General features: G+C 56.7%; 5 protein-coding genes across 5 annotated transcripts; 3 read left to right on the top strand and 2 right to left on the bottom strand.

Annotated features, from left to right (window-relative positions):
- Window positions 1-634: 634 nt before the first annotated feature.
- SODALDRAFT_329525 (hypothetical protein) lies at window positions 635-2,479 on the top strand. Its single transcript, XM_028610972.1, has one exon. The coding sequence runs from the start codon at window positions 1,077-1,079 to the stop codon at window positions 2,331-2,333; it is 1,257 nt and encodes a 418-aa protein (XP_028462467.1). The 5' UTR covers window positions 635-1,076; the 3' UTR covers window positions 2,334-2,479.
- A 366-nt stretch (window positions 2,480-2,845) lies between these two features.
- Window positions 2,846-6,078, top strand: SODALDRAFT_382239 (hypothetical protein; the record flags this gene model as incomplete). Its single annotated transcript, XM_028615216.1, has 7 exons — window positions 2,846-3,051; window positions 3,533-3,558; window positions 3,703-3,718; window positions 3,764-3,827; window positions 3,939-3,987; window positions 4,095-4,656; window positions 4,834-6,078. 7 exons carry the CDS (start codon window positions 2,846-2,848, stop codon window positions 5,936-5,938), a joined length of 2,028 nt encoding a protein of 675 aa, XP_028462466.1. The 3' UTR covers window positions 5,939-6,078.
- A 23-nt stretch (window positions 6,079-6,101) lies between these two features.
- Window positions 6,102-7,877, bottom strand: SODALDRAFT_285993 (MFS general substrate transporter; the record flags this gene model as incomplete). The annotated part of the gene is made up of 3 exons (XM_028608513.1): window positions 6,102-6,360; window positions 6,429-7,497; window positions 7,595-7,877. 3 exons carry the CDS (start codon window positions 7,875-7,877, stop codon window positions 6,102-6,104), a joined length of 1,611 nt encoding a protein of 536 aa, XP_028462465.1.
- Window positions 7,878-9,546: 1,669 nt separating this feature from the next.
- Window positions 9,547-11,447, top strand: SODALDRAFT_82232 (gamma-glutamyl phosphate reductase). The gene has a single exon (XM_028615718.1). The coding sequence runs from the start codon at window positions 9,759-9,761 to the stop codon at window positions 11,112-11,114; it is 1,356 nt and encodes a 451-aa protein (XP_028462464.1). The 5' UTR covers window positions 9,547-9,758; the 3' UTR covers window positions 11,115-11,447.
- A 334-nt stretch (window positions 11,448-11,781) lies between these two features.
- On the bottom strand, window positions 11,782-14,321 carry SODALDRAFT_346764 (hypothetical protein; the record flags this gene model as incomplete). Its single annotated transcript, XM_028613266.1, has 6 exons — window positions 13,762-14,321; window positions 13,684-13,731; window positions 13,599-13,647; window positions 13,528-13,565; window positions 13,367-13,491; window positions 11,782-13,330 (listed from the first exon to the last, which is right to left on the bottom strand). Exons 1-6 carry the CDS (start codon window positions 14,176-14,178, stop codon window positions 11,782-11,784), a joined length of 2,226 nt encoding a protein of 741 aa, XP_028462463.1. The 5' UTR covers window positions 14,179-14,321.
- Between the last annotated feature and the right edge of the window lie 139 nt (window positions 14,322-14,460).

Here is a 14,460-nt window from a genome sequence, read left to right as displayed (position 1 = left end):
TTGGGAACAGATTCGAGGATGGATACGGACTTGGCCGAGGGAAACCAAAGCCCTGAAAGAGCGGCCTGAGCCTCTTCGGTTGCAACAAGGAACCGGAAGAGGGAAAACAAGATGTACGTCGTCGGGCGGTGATAGCAGCTGGAGTGATTCGTCGGTAGAAGCCTACGATGTAGGAGGGAAAGGTAAGGTACGAAGGAGGGAGGTGAGGAATTAAGGTGGGTAACCGTAAGTTCTGTCATGTCATCAACCGAGCGACAAGACACGAGTGCACGGTACTTGCTTAGGTAAGGCAACGGGCTGAACGCGTCCAAAAACCGTGCTAGGAGTAATTACAACGGTAATTACGCATGTCGCTTATTAATGAGTCAATTTAGCTTCGCACTATCGTCAGATGGATGGCTACTCGAGAGGTACCTACCTTAGGTACCTTATGTGCCGAGCACGTTGTATTTGTACACCACCGGTTTTGTACTTCAGAGACAAAGCTGCACTCTAATTACCTTATCCACGTTTCTTCATCAAGTGACAACGGTAAGACAGTACGGAGCATCCGGACGGATAATCAATTCATCACCAGACAGGAAGAAAAAAGAAAAGAAAAAAAAAAGAAGAAAAAAAGTGAACAAAGTGAACGCACACTTGACAAAAACAAACGATACCCGAAATACCACCACGCCTCGGCCCTCTCTCACGTGGAATACTACCTTGGTATTTCCTAACGTCAAACACATACCAATTGTTAATCCTTAGCCGGATCCTCGGAGGGACACAATCCTCAGTCCTCAGCTTCCTCGTCGGATTTCTACTCCCATGTCGACGTCTCATTGCCCACTATGACCACTCCGGTCCTTACCATGTATGAGACATACCACAACTCGAGGAATGTCATCCCGCAGGTTACCTAGCAACTCCCATCGGAATGTGTTCCCATCGCTGCCATGCCATGTGCGAGTCTGCGAGACACTTGACTATAATACAATACCCTACCCCTCCACTTCCATTCATGATCGAATGGACTTGAGGTTTAGAAATCAGCACTGAACACTTTCCCATCATATCATTGTCACCCTCTCGCCATGCCTTTCACTACCACTATTACTGTCTTTCTCGGTCTTCTGGCGGCTGTGGAAGGCTCCTCTGGAGGGACTGCTCGGAGCCAAGCTGGGTCAAGTTTGGGCTTGGCTCGCGCTTGGGACGAGGCTCCATTGGCTGGCATCGACCCCAATACTCATCATAACAGCATCGAGAACGATGTGTTGCGCAGGCTTCACAGCGACGACCGCCCTATCCACTCAGGCCGTCTGGTTACACGGGCTGAGATCTCGGTGTCCGAAGCAGATTTTCTGCAGCTTATTGGCGACGTGGAAGACATCCGCGATCGACTTTTCGAGATGCTCAACACGGGTCGAGCTCCCGGCGCGGGTTCCAGCGAGGGTCCAGACGTCGGCTCGCCACCCACAGATGATCAAAATCTCCCGGGAGGCGGCTGGCCACAACTCGATGATCCGCCGCGTGACGGGCTCACAGCAACAGCTGAAGAGACGCCCGCGTCCAGCCCCCCACCTCCGTCACAAACCTCGAGTGCTCAAGACCTCACCGTCCTGCTACCAAGTGTGAGTCCCACCCCGACCCCTCAGTTGCTAACCACGACTATGCCAGATCCTCCCGGCCCCATCGAGGCAGAACCTACAAGCTCGATCGGTGCAGTGACAGTGACGGCAGTGACTGTGCCGACGGGCGACCCATTCGACAACGACACGGACGGAGACGAGTTTGGTGAAGAGTTGACTACCGTGGTGGCAACAATGACATCCGACATCGACTGCACAGCTACCATCACGCACACCTTCACCGAGTTTCTCTACAACGGACCGTCCACACTTGCAACGTCTCTGCGTGTACTAAGCGAGTCGTTCGACGGCGACGGCGACGGTGCGTCCTCGACGGAAAGCGTGGCCGTGACCGAGTTCCCGGAAGACGACAACCTGGTGCCGTTCGACTTTGGCGACGAACGCGAGCCAGGGCGGCCGATCGCTTCCTCGACGGCCCTCGAGGATCTCTGGGAGGCAGCGGCCCCGACCATTACAGAGCCGCCGCCTACCTCGAGCGAGACCACCGACCTCCTGGGAGATCAAGTGCAGAGTGTTGAGGAGCTCCCCGAGCCGAGCGGGAGCCAGGAGTCGCCGCCGGCCCTTGACCAGGACGGCAATGGCCCGCCGGAAGAAACCCCGTCGCTTATGACGTTGCGGCTCCCCGGAGAAGGATCGACTTCTATCGTTTGGCGGACGATTTCTTTGCCCGTTCCGCAGAATCAGAATCGGGTGGCATGGTAGGTACCGGGCACATCCGAGATTGAGAGTGCCTTGGGCCGCCAACCAGAAGGGCAACAGCTAATCGAGGCGTGCGTCCGTGCAGACGGCGATGAGTTCAGGGCAACGAAATTGAAGGAGTAACGAGACAAAAGGATGGAAGCAGGGGACGGAAATAACGCTTATCTATGGGTAACGTACACATCGACGAACTAAATTGGATTTTTTGCGGGGGACGGCATTGCTTTTCTAGTTGAACCCTGTCATATTCGTAATGGTTTATTTTGGACACCGGCAACACAAGGCGCATGCGAAATATAATTTACTTGCAATTTTCTCATCATTTCGAGAGTTCGCCTTCGCCTTCGGGGGTCGTTGAATCATCGAGTGAATAAGGTACCTTAGAGAAAGAATTACATACATGTGAACGTGCTAGGATGGTACCTTTGCAATAGGTTAATCTTGAGACCAAAGGATGGGCTAGTACTTCTCTTTGTCGTAGACACGTATCCGCAAGACCCAGTTACAGAAGGTAAATGTCCTGGCCGAGAAACCGGAGGGCCAAGAGGCCGGAACTCTTCCGGCCTTCTTGTCCTCTGGCCGGCAAGCGTCGGAGGGGAAAGTGGGGCAAGACCCAATCTATTACTCAACCGGAAGGGGACGTCGACCAATTCAGGAAGTGGGGCCTTGTTGCCTCCACCTCTTCCGCGTGTCACCCACACCATCTGTCACATTCTATCACGTGAGCCACGGTATGGTGACCTCCTATTGGTTAGAGGTGCCCCACTATCCTCGCTTGGAAGGTGGTAGATGTATTTAGGACACGTACACCCGCCCCCTTTTTCTTTCTCTTTTGTACATAATATAATCATACATTTCTTGAATCAACGCTCCATGCAAGCACGCTCCCGTCAATTCAACAGTTATAAGCCCGGGAGGAATACGCTAGTGTATTCCTGTAACTCCGCTGCTACCTACTAAAGGTTACCCGTTCGAAACCCAGCCGAGGAGATACCTTAAACGAGCTTTAGTGCCCTAGAAGACCGCTTATACGAAATAAGCCGTGTCGATGTAAGTATGTATCCAGTCAGCCTTTAAGCACGAAGATCGTCCTTATACAGGCTAGGGGGTGTGTTGAACTATATAACATCAAAAAGTACCTACATCATTAGAGGATTCTCTTTTGGTGTAGTAGTACGTTTTTGAGTGTGACACCATCTGAGCATCTCACAAAAGGGAGCAAAGAAAGGTGAGAGGTCGGTCTTGTCTGACCTTCAAAGAGAGGACGTCATATTATATATATATATATATACCCGTTCAGAAAACTCTCAATATGTTCGGCCGTCCTTGGCAGATGGGAATGCTACGTTGAAAACTTGAATCTCATGTTGAGCCGATGGTATTTTATGGTAAGATTCCGTCTGTCTTGTCCCAGTGGAAGAGTGAGTGAACAGCGTGTCGGTCTCGACTCTCGAGGCCCGGATGGAGGGTTCGGAAGACAATGGGCAGCTGGGCTTTGTCATGACAAAGAGAAATCCCGAAAGTAAGACCTCGGGTCCTGTAACCTGTTCGACACATCCTTCATGCTGGCGCCCCCTATTCAACGGTCAACACCCTCACTCACATGAGGCCGGAATCGATTCCGGCCACGATGTATATCAGCGCGCCGTGTCACCTAGTCGGCCCCTTTTCAACTTTCCATCCTAGTCTCTAGACGCAGCCAGCCCATCACCTCGTTTTCCTTATTTTCTCTCTCAGTTCATCTCACTTCCCTTTGACTTGAAGACACACTGCTCTTCGACGCAAGATATACATCAACCCCTGAGATCCCCCATCCCACTGTAACACAGCTACACTCATACAACCCATCCACCCCTACCCTCCCAAACATGGGCTCCATCGAAGCTCTCTCGTCCTCCACCACCTTCCCCGTCCTGGACGACCCCCGTCCAGACGACACCTCCCTCCCAGCCTTCATGGTCTCTACCACCCGTGGCTTCCTCCCCCGTGCCCATCCCGTGGCGACGCTGCCCGAGCCCTTTGCCCCTCTCGAGTCCCTCCTCGCCCGCATGCCCGTCCGCACCTTGTCCGGGGAACCGGGTCTCCTGGCCGAGTCCAAGTTCGGCGAAGCCGTCCTCGCCGAGCTGCCCGATCTCACCGACGAGGTGGAACGCTTTGCCCATGACCTGCCCGTCATGAACGCCTTGTACCGGGACTACTCCTTTGCCGCGTCGGCCCATCTGCTCGAACCATGCCATGAGCGCTTCGTCAGGGGCGAGCCTTATGGCCTGGCCCGGGATCGTCTCCCGAAGTGCATTGCCCGGCCTATGGCCCGGTGTGCTGAGATGTAAGCCCCGCATGTCTTTCGTATCTTCTTCTCACTCGTCTCTATGATTTCGTAGAACACCTCACCTCTTCCTGGTCATGGCTGCTTCATCTTATGTACTTATTTTATTACTCTTTCACCTTCCCAATGTCTTGTCAAGCGTTGCAACGTCCCTTTTCTCTAACATGGGCGGCCCAGTACCGGCTTCAAGCCCTGGATGGAATATGCCGGCTCCTATGCCCTCTACAACTACCGCCTCGAGGATCCCGAACAGGGCATGGACTACTCCAACCTCCGTCTCATCCGCGCCTTCGAGCATGGCCTGGACCCCACGTCCTCGGAAGCCGGCTTCGTCCTTGTCCATATTGAAATGGTCAAGCACTCCGGGCCCCTCGTCAAGGGCGCCACGTCCCTCCTCTCCCTGGCGGCCGAACACCCCGCCCCGTCCTGTGGGTTGCCCCTCCCCCTCCCCCTCCCCCTCCCCCAGCGCCGTGCCGTCAACACCGCTCTCAGCGACATCCTCGCCGCCCTCCGCCGCATCAACGCCGCCATGGAGACCATGTGGTCCAAGTCCCGCCCGGCCTCCTACACATCCTTCCGCACCTTCATCTTCGGCATCACCTCGCAGTCCATGTTCCCCCACGGCGTCGTCTACGAGGGCGTGCCGCCGGAAGAGCCCCAGTCCTTCCGCGGCGAGAGCGGCGCCAACGACTCCATCGTCCCCCTCATGGATAACCTCCTGCAGGTCCCCATGCCGGATACCCCGCTCACCACCATCCTCCGCGACTTCCGCGACTATAGGCCCAGCAACCACCGCGCCTTCCTCGGCCACGTCGCCGACCGCAGTGCCCAGCTCGGCCTCAAGCGGTTGGTCCTCGCTTTGGACGAGGAGATGACCGCGGCCGATGGTGACCACGACCACGACCACGACGGCGACGGCGACGGCGAGGAGGAGAGGAAGGAGGCCGTACGCATGTCCCGCCGCCTGTGGCTGAAGATCCTGCACCAGGTCCGCGACTTCCGCTGGCGCCACTGGTGCTTTGCTCGCGAGTACATCCTCAAGCGGACTAGCCACCCCACCGCCACGGGTGGCAGCCCTATCGTCACATGGCTTCCGAACCAGCTGCAGGCTGTCCTGGCGGAGATGGAGCAGATATACGTTGGTTTGAAAGGCCGAGACGGTGGGGAGTGGGCTCTTGGCGAGGAGATCTCGGATATCATGGACCTTGTTGGGCGGCAGAAGGAAATGTTGAGGAAGGAAGTTGGCAAGTATTGTGCCGAGCGCGGCGTTTCTCGGTCCTGAGCCGTCAGTGAGGATTCCCTTCACATCTGTCTGTCCTTAACGCTTCCCTGATCACACAGACGCTCTGAATGATTTCATGCATAGTCCCCAAGATACGAGAACATGCTGGTACAAGCTAGAATTCGAAACCCCTCCTTTCTTTGCTTTTGGCAATGTTATGGCGTCACCTGTTCAACTCCTTCTCCATGCTGATACGCCACACCGGGGCCTTCTTCTTCAGCGCCCAAATGCAAGCATAGCCGGTGACCCACGTAAACACACCCAGGATTGTAAAAAGCCACCCGTGCCCGATGGAAGAGATGACCGGTTGGGCGGCCACAGCGCCGGTACACGAGAACATGTTACGGACAAAGTTGTTGACGGCCACGCCGCTCGAGCTGCGCTTTGGCATGAACTCGGTCAACATGGTGGTGGCGGCGGCGCTGGAAATTTTTACATGAAAGACGTAAGCAGTGGCCGCGAAGATAGGGGCGCGGGAAAGGGAACTCACAAAACGAGCATCGAGGCTCCTCCAAAGGTAAACTGGCTTATTACCGGCACGAACCAGAAAACGCCGTTTTGAATGGTCCACCCGTAGAAGATGAGGCTGGCCGGGTACACGGTAGCGGCAAGCCAGGCGTTCTCTCGCATGCGATCCTCGGGGAGCAGGACGAGGTTGCCGCCGTCGTCGTAGCGTCCGGCCTTGCGTGCCTCGCGGGCCATGATGTAGTCGAGCCAGCGACCACCCAAGAGGGAGGCGATGATGTAGCCCGTTCCCGAGGGAATATACATCAAGCCGAGGATGGACGGGGAAAAACCGTACGGGTCGGTGGAGTAGGCAGCCTGGACGGAGATGTTCAGGGCGAAGAGTGTGCCAAAAGTGATGGCGGCGTAGTAGACGGTGATGGCGACGGGAGGGAAGCGGAGGTAGAGGAGGATGGAGAGGGGGTCAACAATGAGCTGCTTGAAGACGACGGCGGCTCTTTTTGTGCTTTCCTTGACCGACTCGGCCGTCTTGGTTCGCGTGAGGCCCCCGGCGTTGTTCTCGCTGCTGTCATTGGCAGTTGCTACTACGGTGGGAGCTGGCGGGGACTTCAGCCTGGGCAATGTTTCGGGCAGGCAAAAGACGAGAAGGAGGAGTATGACGCCGCCGTAGATGGTGAGAGCCCACATGGTGGACTGCCATCCCAAAGCTTCAGAAAGGGCACCGCCTGCGATGGGCCCCAAGAGAGGCCCTATGAGGGGCCCGAGATAGAAGATGCTCATGGCGCGACCCCTTTCCCTGGACTCCCAAATGTCGGCAATGGTGCCGGCGCCGACGGCCTGCACACTGGCACTGGCGCCACCAGACAGGAGGCGCATGACGACGAGCATGGCAATGCTGTGGCTCACAGCACTGAGCACGGAAAAGACGATGAAGAGGGAAAAGGAGACGAGGTAGATATTGCGGCGGCCCAGGGTTTCGGAGAAGGAGGACCACCAGAGTGGGAAGATGCCCATGGCGAGCATGTACAAGGCCACGGACAAGTTTGCAATGACCGGCTCGGTGTCAAATTCTAGGGATATCTGTGGAAGGGCAGCTGGAGGTTGATGAGCTTAAGTGATCGATCGACTGCATGCGCAAGCAAGGACGAGAAAGGGGGAGGGGGGGGGGAGAGAAAGGGCAGAGAAGCCTACGATAGAAGATGCCCGAGCCTAAGGGCCCAAGCCCGCCGGCCAAGGCGACGACGGCGGTAATAGCCCATTTCGTCCTCTTGGTATACTCGTAAGGGCAGCCAAGTTCCGGGATCACGGTGAAACGACCCAAGAGCCCGCGTTGCTGGGAGCGCGGAACGATGGAGAGCGGACGGGAGCGAGTGGACGAAGGTCGGGACGGCGGCGACTGTTTCTCGTCGGAACTCGATCTAGTTTGTCTTGCGACGGAGGAATCACCCGCCCGGACGTCTTGAAAAGCAGCCATTTCGAAAGCCGAGAAGGTAGCTGATAATGCCCGGCATTGGAAGAAACGAAAGACCAAATCGTCGCGGCACGGCGAGAAAAGGAAGCGGACGGACGAGGCTCAACAGGTTTATTCCCCTTCTTCAGCAAGAAGGTAATAATTAGTTGGTTTGCAAGACGCATGAGCGGTACTGGCTAGGGTGCTTAGTGTCCAGTGTTGGTACAATACGAGAACGGATGGACCTCAAAATAACCCCCAAGCCGACGAGAGAGCCGAGGTTGAGGCGGTGATGTGAAATTGTAATAGTAATCAAGGCGTGTCGAGGGGACAAGGTCAGGACTGGAGACCCGTCGGTGGTCTGTCAGCGATCACCTCTAACGTATGTACAACGTACAACGTACATATTACGCCCCATCTTGCTTTCGACGATTTTTCCAGCACGTCTTCCCAGTGCCATGCAACGTACAACGTACGCCATGGCAGTGCCAGTGCCAGTGCTCAGCGAGGCCCCCTGGCAGTGTTGGCTGGGTCGTGTGAGGCTAGTCCGTTCAAGGAAGCTCGTTTTGAGGGTGGGTTGGGCCCCCCATGCTACCGGTTAACATGGCGTCGGGTCGGGGCTTCGGGAATGAGCCGGCAACGGGGATGGCTCGGCGAAGAAGCCACTGTGAACGGTGAACGGTGAACGGTGAACACGTGAAATGGGTAGCTAGGATGGGAGAGACTTGTCCTCCAATATATTTGAGGCTTGGACCTTGACAGAATTGCTCGTCTCAATCCTCTCGCTCTTCGTACAGGACATGAGGTATCTCATGTTCGTTCCTATGTTCTTATGAGCACGCCATTCCTCGGGGTCTGACGGTATCAGGGTGATATTGATTGCCAAGGCCATATTCCTCGTATAATATGGTCTGTCTATTCATGCAATGACCGGCAACTACCAACTTTTGTTGGCTTGATCGAGGGGGGACGCAGCCAACGCGATGTTGAGATGGTCAGTCAATGCCCGCGTATTGACTATCATCACTTGGTAACTCTTGTTGAACTCTCGAAGAACATGGGAGGCTTCCGTCTGAAAACAGTTCCTGTGTGTGCTTGGCGCCAACATCGACAGAATTGAGACACGGCGGCAACGTCCGCCAAGCCGGTGCACGTCACACGTGGTAGTTGTGGCACCCGCATAACTGAGATGTTCGGAAATTCGGGAAAACTTGTGATTACCTATTCTCGATCGGGAACATCAAATCTTAAGACACTTGTCCGTGTACGACGTAGTACAGAGAGAGAGAGAAAGAGAGAGAGAGAGAGATAGGGCCAGAGAACGCCATGAATGTGAAAGAATGATAGGTCGTCTTGATAAAGCGGCCGAAGCCAGAGAACAGAACAACTCGGCCTTGACGCTATGATGGGGATAAAAATTGAAAGTCTCTACTGAGAATAGTGGCCCTTGTTGCTCGGTGGTGTTCTCGGGGAAGAGGGGAAGGAGAAGGAGAATGAATTCGGGCATGAACAGACGAAGGGATGTATGTAACGGGAAAGGAAGACGAGAGAAGAGACGGAAGGGACGATGGACGGGGCTGTGAAGGATTCAATTGATTATGTAAACTACCTTATTATAGGCAGGCCATTGTTGACTCACTCATTCCCTCATTCCCTGATTCCCCTCATCCCGAACGTACTCCGTACTCTGTACCTTGCGGTATATGCAGGTACGTAATTACTTCGCCTACGGAGTACTAAGAACTTGGAAGTAATTAACATCTCAACACCATCGCCCGCACTTTATGGACACATCTCAGGAATAAAATAAAATAAAAAGAGAGGATTTTTTTTTAGACAAGACACCTATTCTTACGAACCTCATACATACATACGTATAGGAAAACCATATACACAACCCCCGAAATGTCTGTCACAAACGCCTCTCCCGCCCAGGCGGCTCAGGCAGCCAAATCGGCCTCTCATGTTCTGGCAACGCTTCCGGCATCGGCTCGCAACGATGCTCTGACGGCCATTCACTCCATTCTCTCCTCGTCCCGCGAGTCTATCCTCGCCGCCAATGCCGAGGACATGGACCTAGCCAAGAAAGCCGCCGCCGATGGTCAGCTCTCCTCCAGCCTCGTCTCCCGTCTTGATCTCAGCAAGCCCGGCAAGTACGACGACATGCTCAAGGGCATCCTCGATGTCCGCGACCTCCAGGACCCCGTCGGCAAGGTCAGCCTGAAGACGAAGCTCGACGACGACCTGATCCTCGAGCGCGTCTCCAGCCCCATCGGCGTCCTCCTCATCATCTTCGAGGCCCGTCCGGAAGTCATCGCCAACATCGCCTCCCTGGCCATCAAGTCTGGCAACGCCGCCATCCTCAAGGGCGGCAAGGAGTCGACCCGCTCCTTCGTTGCCATCGCCTCCGCCATCTCCAAGGCCCTCGAGTCGACCGCCGTGCCCAACGACGCCATCCAGCTCGTCACCACCCGCGACGTCATCCCCGAGCTGCTCGCCCTCGACCGCCTCATCGACCTCGTCATCCCCCGCGGCTCCAACGAGCTCGTCCGCTCCGTCAAGGAAGGCACCCGCATCCCCGTCCTGGGCCACGCCGACGGCCTCTGCGCCGCCTACCTCGCCGCCGACGCCGACCCGGCCCTCGCCGCCCGCGTCCTCGTCGACGCCAAGACGAGCTACCCGGCCGCCTGCAACAGCCTCGAGACCCTCCTCGTCCAAGAGTCCGCCCTCGCCACCCCGGTCTTCACCACCGCCGCCCGCGCCCTCCTCGCCGCCGGCGTGACCCTCCACGCCGACGGCCCTTCCAAGTCCGCCATCCTCGCCTCGGTCGACGATGCTCCTACTGCCCAGGTCGTCGACGTCCAGGAGAGCGACTACGACACCGAATTCCTCTCCCTCGACCTCGCCGTCAAGACCGTCGCCGACCTCGCCGCCGCCACCGCCCACATCAACGCCCACAGCTCCGGCCACACCGACCTGATCCTCACCTCCGACCCCGCCGCCGCCGAGGCCTTCCTCGCCGTCGTCGACTCGGCCGGCGTCTACTGGAACGCCTCCACCCGCATGGCCGACGGTATGCGCTACGGCTTTGGCACCGAGGTCGGCATCAGCACGAACAAGATCCACGCCCGTGGGCCCGTCGGCCTCGAGGGCCTCATGATCTACAAGTACAAGCTCCGCGGTACCGGCCAGGTTTCCCTCGCCTACGGCGAGGGCGAGGGGCAGAAACCTTTCAAGCATGAGAAGCTTCCCCTGAACTGACCGGGGGAGGGAGGTCGAATGAGCAAGTAAATAGTAAATATATATGACATGGGACAAAAGAGGACAAAAGGGGGACCGAGGGAGGTGCATTGGCTTTGCAGAAGAAAGTATGGCGTTCAGTATGAAAAGGAAAATTGGGAAGTGGGTTGAAGGCTCTATATCTCCAGTCACGCAGGATGAGCTGGGAAGACTTGATGAGAAAAAAATGAAGCTCGTTTAGATGATAGCATTGAATGAAGACGAAAACACCACCACGATCATAATCGGCCAAGAGCGTCAGAATCATTACCCTCAACCGGAACCACAGAATATATTAATAGACTTACACATACAATTGCATTCATTATAAGTCAAGAACTCTTCATCTGATTCCATAATGTGTAGTGCATGCAACGCAACGCACATTGACGAAAAACAAACGCCCTCCCACCCCACTTCCGGCTACAAAAGGGATCCATCCCACGCCATGCCAACTCAACAGAGAGCATCAAGAGTCATTATGCAAATGCCAAGCGAGTCACGGCCGTAGCAAGCAGTAGTCGCTCAATCAATCGTGGGGAAAAAGAAAGAAAAGAAAAGAAAAGATGAAAAGAAAACCATCATCCAAACCCGTATTCACACCCGCCTGCCCGTTCACCCTCCCCCTACCCAGCCAGTCCCCTTTGTTTTATTCTCCCCGGCCTCGGTAATTCCCCATCCTTTCAATATTGCTGATGATGCCGCTCCGCGGACCAAACCCGCTTCCTGGCCTGGGCAACCCGGGCCCCGCCCCGCTCCTCGTCCTCTCGTGCTGTGCCGCGCCGCCCCGTCCGGGCATCACGATCGAGCTTCCCGGCGCCTTGAGACCCGAGGGCCGCGAGATGCTACCTCGCAGGTTCTCGTTGCCCGACTGCGCCTGTGTCCGCGACGCGGGTCCCGGTGTCCTCATCTTACCCGGCGTCCGCGCCTGCGTCGGCTCCGATGACGGTTGTGGTGGTGGCGGCGGCGCCGCCGCCGCCGACATCGGCTGCGTTTTCCTGACCGTGCTGGGTTGCGCGGGCGAGGCAACGGTGGTCTGCATGGCCATCATCTCCTCGGCGAGCATCACCAGCTCGCCCTTCTCGACGCGTTCCGTCTCGAGCAGGGCCCGTAGTTCCGCGTTGTCGTCCTGCACCGTCCGCAGGACCGCATGGAGCTTGTCGACTTCGGCGCCCAGTTCTTTGATCTGCGCCGAGTTGTGGATGGCCTGCGCCTTGCGCTCCTCCTCGGCCGCCTGCATGTGGTGGTCGACCCGGGTCATGGTGGCGTCCCGTCCCAGCCGCAGCCGCTCGTTCTCCTCGCCGAGCTCCCCGAGCTTGTTCTCCAGCTCGCGCACCTTCTTCTCCCACCGGCCCTCGTAGCTTTTCTTGAGTGCCGCCACTTTCGTCTCGTGTTTGCTCTTGTAGAGGGCATGCAGCTCGCGTGCCACCCGTTCCACGGCCATCTCGACCTCCCTGGAGGCATTCTGGTTGTTGTTGCTGCTGCTGCTGCTGTTGCCATTGCCCCCCCCGGGGCTCCTCGCCTTGTCCCGCGCGTTCTCCTCGGTCGCCCGTCCGGCGCGCATGCCGGCGAGTTTGCTCTCGGCCTCCTGCGCCATCGTCTCGGCCGCCTCGCGACGCTGCTCGCTCTCGGAGAGCTTGTATTCGAGCTCTTCGCGCTCGCGCTGGCCCAGAACAATCTCCTCCTTGACGCTTCGCAACACCGATTCCATCTCGCGGCTGCGCCTTTCCCAGCCTTCCTTTTCGGCCACGAGCTGCTCTCGCTCCGATTCGACCTCCCGCACCCGCTCCATGCTCTCGCCCACGCGCTTCTCGGCATCGCCGACGGCCGTCTTGAGGGATTGGACTTCGGCCTCCTTGCCGCTCAGGGAGGCCTTGAGGCTGCTGATCTCGGAGAGGAAGCTGGACTTGAGACTTTCTAGTTCGCGTGGGGTGACGGTGGGAATGCTGCGAGGGGTGGGCATGGGGGGGATATCAAAGTCGAGGAGGCTCTGGGCTGCCCGAGCCGGGGTAGCCATGTAGCTGTTGGCGAAGCCGTTGAGGTTGTTCGGCGGGGAGGAGGTATTGGTTGGCCTGCCGTTGGCTCTTCCGGGGAAGCGAAGCTGGTCGGTAAAGTCCATGAGGAGGTTTGTGGTGTTCCCCGACGAGTCTTGTTGAACGGACATGGGGCGAGCGGTTCGTGAGGGCGAGGGGTCGGGTCTAACTCGTGGGGTCATGCCACCGAGGACGGATGACCTGGTAGGGCTGTTGCCGAATTTGGCGAGCATGGTCATTTCGGGAACAGCGGAGAAGGTACTAAAGGCGCTCATCATGGTGTCGTCTGGACCAAGAGCCGCTTCGAATGAGTTGTCATGGTGCATCTCGGTGTCGTCGCCGCCATGGTCAACGCTGTTTACCATCTTGTCCACGGATTGAGGGCTATGGGCACCGACATCTCGGCCTTGCCCAACATCATCTTCATCTTCACCCCTGTCCTCGTCCTTGTCCTTGCCCTCGTCATCGTCATCTTCAAAGATCTGGATCGCCTTGGCCAGACCCTTGTTATCACGCACCGCATCCTCCAAGCTCACGGTCCTCTCGCGAGAACCTGACCGTGAACTCTCGGCTGTATCGCTGACGGGATTGCTTACCCTGACGGGGAAGCGCTTTTCGGGAGAGAGGATGCTCTTGCGGGAGGCACGTGCTGGGGAAGATAGTTGGCGGTCGAAATTCGGTTCTGACGCGCTGAGGATCTTCAGTGGGGACAATTCATTGCCCGACATGATGCGGGAATGCCGTTGCTTAGGAGGGGACATGACGTTCTCCTTGCCGGGTCTTGAGGATGGACCAGCGTCGATTTCGAGATGGACGGCGGCAGAGGAACTGGTAGTGGCAGTGGTAGCGTAGGATGGGGGGGTGGTAGAGGTGGTGGTGGTGGTTGTGGAGGAGGAGGAGGAGGATTGCTCCGTGTATACATGAACTTCGTACTGGTCGAAGTGACGCCGGCTGGTGGGCGGTGTAGCGAGGTTCAGGGTCGATTGCTTTGTGGGTGAAAGTGGCGATGCCATAGTGCACGGCGAAGGGTGGAAAAGATTGGAAGTTGGGAGGAGAGAAGGGTAGATTCGTTCGAAGCAAAGCTGTTGGTATTTTTTAGGACCAAATTATGATTGCCCGAGTCTGTTACCATCGTCATGGTAGAGGAAGAAGTTCGTGGTGGTACTGCCAATACAGGAAGAAGTACACGTGTATCTGCTACTAAGGTAAGGTAGTTACAGTGGCCTTGTAACTGGCCCTTGTTTGGATATTGTTGACCCAGCAACTTCCTGCACGTTCCTTACAGCATCCAGTTT

The sequence above is a fragment of the Sodiomyces alkalinus genome (assembly GCF_003711515.1).
Source record: "Sodiomyces alkalinus F11 unplaced genomic scaffold SODALscaffold_16, whole genome shotgun sequence".
Classification (NCBI taxonomy): Eukaryota; Fungi; Ascomycota; class Sordariomycetes; order Glomerellales; family Plectosphaerellaceae; genus Sodiomyces; species Sodiomyces alkalinus.
Note: the sequence above shows the minus strand (reverse complement) of the source record. Positions and strands in the feature narration are given on the sequence as shown.